Below are 3,235 nucleotides of genomic sequence, written 5' to 3' on the forward strand. Positions count from 1 at the left end.
AAGTGCACAGACAACTTTGTTAAGTGAGGACAGCAGCTCAAAGGTTATATGAAAACAGTAAATGTCAGACCAAGACAGGTTTAGTTTAGTGTTAGCTGTCCTCATGTTTAACCTCTAATATCCTGTCTTACACTGATCCAAATGTTCAGTGAGCTTGTCATGGTGTTCTTTGGATGACAACCTTGACAGTCAACCTCATTTGACTGTCAAAATTCACAAAGTTGGATGTGCATATGTACATTTGTAAAGAGCACATGGCATGTCGGGGAGGAGGAGAGCTGAGGTGGGGGCATGCGAGGGGATCATTTAGCTCACTTCTCCACTGTGTGAGCCGTCATTCTTGCCTCGCGCAGCTGTGGAAATGAGATAAAACCGGGATGCCACTTTAGAAAGCTCTCATTTGCTCACTACTCCGGAGCCAGAAACCTCAGAAGTCAAAAGTCACTGTGCTGGATGGCAGCTTGCAGTCTTCTGCAAACAAAGGGGAGCGCAACAGGTGGAGGGAATGACAATTAGATTTTACAGCTTGTGGATTTTTCTTTTTCTTTTAAAGTTTGAGTAAAGTGGGGTTTTTTTTTTTAGCTTTGACTATTAAATTCTTCTTTGGCTTTTCTCTCAAACTTTATCTTTGGCTGAAGTCTTCACCGGACTGCAGCTCTTCTTAGGAGACTATGAATGTGCTGCCAAGCCCAGTAATCAGAGCCCGAGAGCAGTCGCTACCTCTCTGCGGCTCTGGGTCTGCCCAGGACTTATCCCACTGCCCTCCAGGTTTCAACCTGAGCTCTCACCTAAACCCTGCACCGATGCTTGGCCTCCCAAATGGCCAGAGATCAAGCAAACCTCAGCGGGAGCTGAGCCCTGAGGAGCAGCAGGAACTTCGAAGAAAGATCAACAGCAGGGAGAGGAAGCGGATGCAGGACTTAAACATTGCTATGGATGCTCTGAGGGAGGTCATGGTGCCTTATGCCTCCTCGCCTTCATCTGCTTCCTCTCAGTCCCACCAACATGGAGCAACTCCGGGCCGCAGACTCTCCAAGATCTCTACCCTGGTTCTAGCCAGGAACTATATCCTCCTGCTGGGTTCATCTTTGCAGGAGATGCGGCGGTTGCTGGGGGAGGTAAGTGTAGGAATGGGGGTGACCACAGGACCAGTCCCCCGGCTGCTGCTTGCAGGAGGGTGGCCCCTCATTTCCAGTCCCGGTCAACTCCTCCTCACCCAGGAATCCCTCCTCTCCTCAGCAGCCTCCTCCTCCTCTTCATCATCATCATCTCCCTCCAGTTCTTCATCATCTGCAGGAGCCAAATGTCCGTTGCTTTCTCCAGGTCCCATGGAGGCCCCACTGGCCCCCATGCAGTGGAGCTCTGCAGGTGCTCCAGCAGGGTCGCTGTGTCCTTGTGGAGTCTGCAGACTGCCCAGATTCAGTCACTCCACTCTAGCTCCCAGATTCCCAAAGTGACATTGAAAGTTGAAGAAGTTCGCTGAAGAATGGACTTGAATGCAGCATTTTTTATATGAATTGTTATTTTTCTAACATTTTTAACATGTTTATGATATGTTACTACACTACTCACGCTTATCATTTGATTCTTTTAAAAAGCATGATGGAAGTATTTTTCTTTTATTCTTTTTTTTCTCACTCTCACAATGTTCTGCATATTAGCTATAAACTGTAATGACTGTGTGCATGATACACGTAGCTACAGTGTTGTGCTGCAGCAGAGGTTGAATAACATTGTTGGCATAAGACTATGAAATCTCGGCTTATTAGTTTGCTTTCAGTTTTACTTAAAGCTTGAAAAAAAAACTTGTTTATGTCATGATTTTGTTTATCTTTCTGTTTCAAATTCAATGGGCTCCACACCAATCACTTTGTGAGTCTTAATGTAGCAGATTTGCTGGATTTCTCAGTTTTGAACCCTAAGTTTTGATAACTGGAATGTTACCACAATAAATAAACAACAATAAACTCTTGATGTTTGAAACCAAGTCTTTAGTAACTTTATAATACTTTAAACTTTAAGAAATGTCTGTATTCCAGTTTGAAGGTTCATATTAGCTGATTGTTGCATTAGAGGCAGAAGGAAGAGGAAAGGAAGTGTCCAGTTGTGTCAGAAAGAAGGAAGTAGCAAATAGTACAGACCTTACTAGCTAGTATGCATATTAAAAAATAAGTGGATTTTTTATCCCACAATGCATTGCTCATTGCCCAAAAAAGTCAAAAGAAAAAATAAACCACTGTTAAACTGAGTACAGATGCACAAGACTGCAAGATAGCTAAGCACCAATCAAAGTTTATTATGCCGTGTTTTTCACACATGTGCTTCAGTCATCAACTTTTCTAGACATTACCTGTGGAAGTTGGAAATATCACAGGCTGTTGGATCAGGTGTGAAGCAGCCTACAACTCGCCAGCTCCAAGTACAAAGTACAAAGTAATGTCTGATGGCACCCATGTCTGGAGTTCATGTTTGAAAAGTGATTGAGTTCCAATAAATATAGAAGCAAACATGAGCAGATTCCTTGCAAACTAATAGCAGAAAGATTCTACTGTGACTACTGCAAACATTTGCATATATTTTTTTAAACAAATGGTGGGAAATTCTGTCACTGTTGAGAATGAGAAGTGATCCTCCTTTCAGGGTTTCTTCTACCATGCATTTATAATATAAAAACACTTGTTTTTGTCACACCGGGGTGCACCAATGTTTTTTTTTTGAACAGGACTCAGATGCAGATGCCGAGAGTGGAGTTGCGTTGAACCAAAAACAAGCTTTATTCAGCTGATGACAGGTGTAAACCATGAAAACAACAAAACAAACGGTGGCAAAACTATGAAAACTATGAACCACCATGTAACACTACAAGACACTAAAGAAATCTATGACAGGTTTGACCACCTGACAATGACACATGGAAAACAGAGGGCTTAACCCTTTAAGACCTACCGTAGAACCAAGGCCGCCAGAGCTTACTTTATATTTTTACATCCTGTAGTGCCATTTTTGGGAGCATTTCCAGTTGCTACATCAATACAACTGCTATAGCCCATATTTTAATAATATGTATGCATTAAGTCCATAGTAACTACATAAATTACAAAAAAGTGCAATAAACTACAAAAAAATTGAAAATCGTTTTTTTTAACATATATTTCTACTTGGAGAAATTTAAGAGGTTTATCCTTCAAAACTTTAAATACAAAAAAGTTGCAAAAAATAGTTTACAACAACAAGA

At 41.7% G+C, this 3,235-nt stretch overlaps 1 protein-coding gene across 1 annotated transcript; it reads left to right on the forward strand.

Moving 5' to 3' along the window:
* Positions 1 to 388: 388 nt before the first annotated feature.
* Positions 389 to 1,940, forward strand: olig1 (oligodendrocyte transcription factor 1). The gene has a single exon (XM_026145498.1). It carries the CDS (start codon positions 672 to 674, stop codon positions 1,455 to 1,457), a length of 786 nt encoding a protein of 261 aa, XP_026001283.1. The 5' UTR covers positions 389 to 671; the 3' UTR covers positions 1,458 to 1,940.
* Positions 1,941 to 3,235: the final 1,295 nt, after the last annotated feature.

Source organism: Astatotilapia calliptera, chromosome 16 (assembly GCF_900246225.1).
Source record: "Astatotilapia calliptera chromosome 16, fAstCal1.2, whole genome shotgun sequence".
Taxonomy (NCBI): Eukaryota; Metazoa; Chordata; class Actinopteri; order Cichliformes; family Cichlidae; genus Astatotilapia; species Astatotilapia calliptera.

Bases quoted from the DNA above. Each gene is read 5' to 3' on its own strand.
- olig1 (XM_026145498.1), top strand. From the start codon at position 672: ATGAATGTGCTGCCAAGCCCAGTAATCAGAGCCCGAGAGCAGTCGCTA.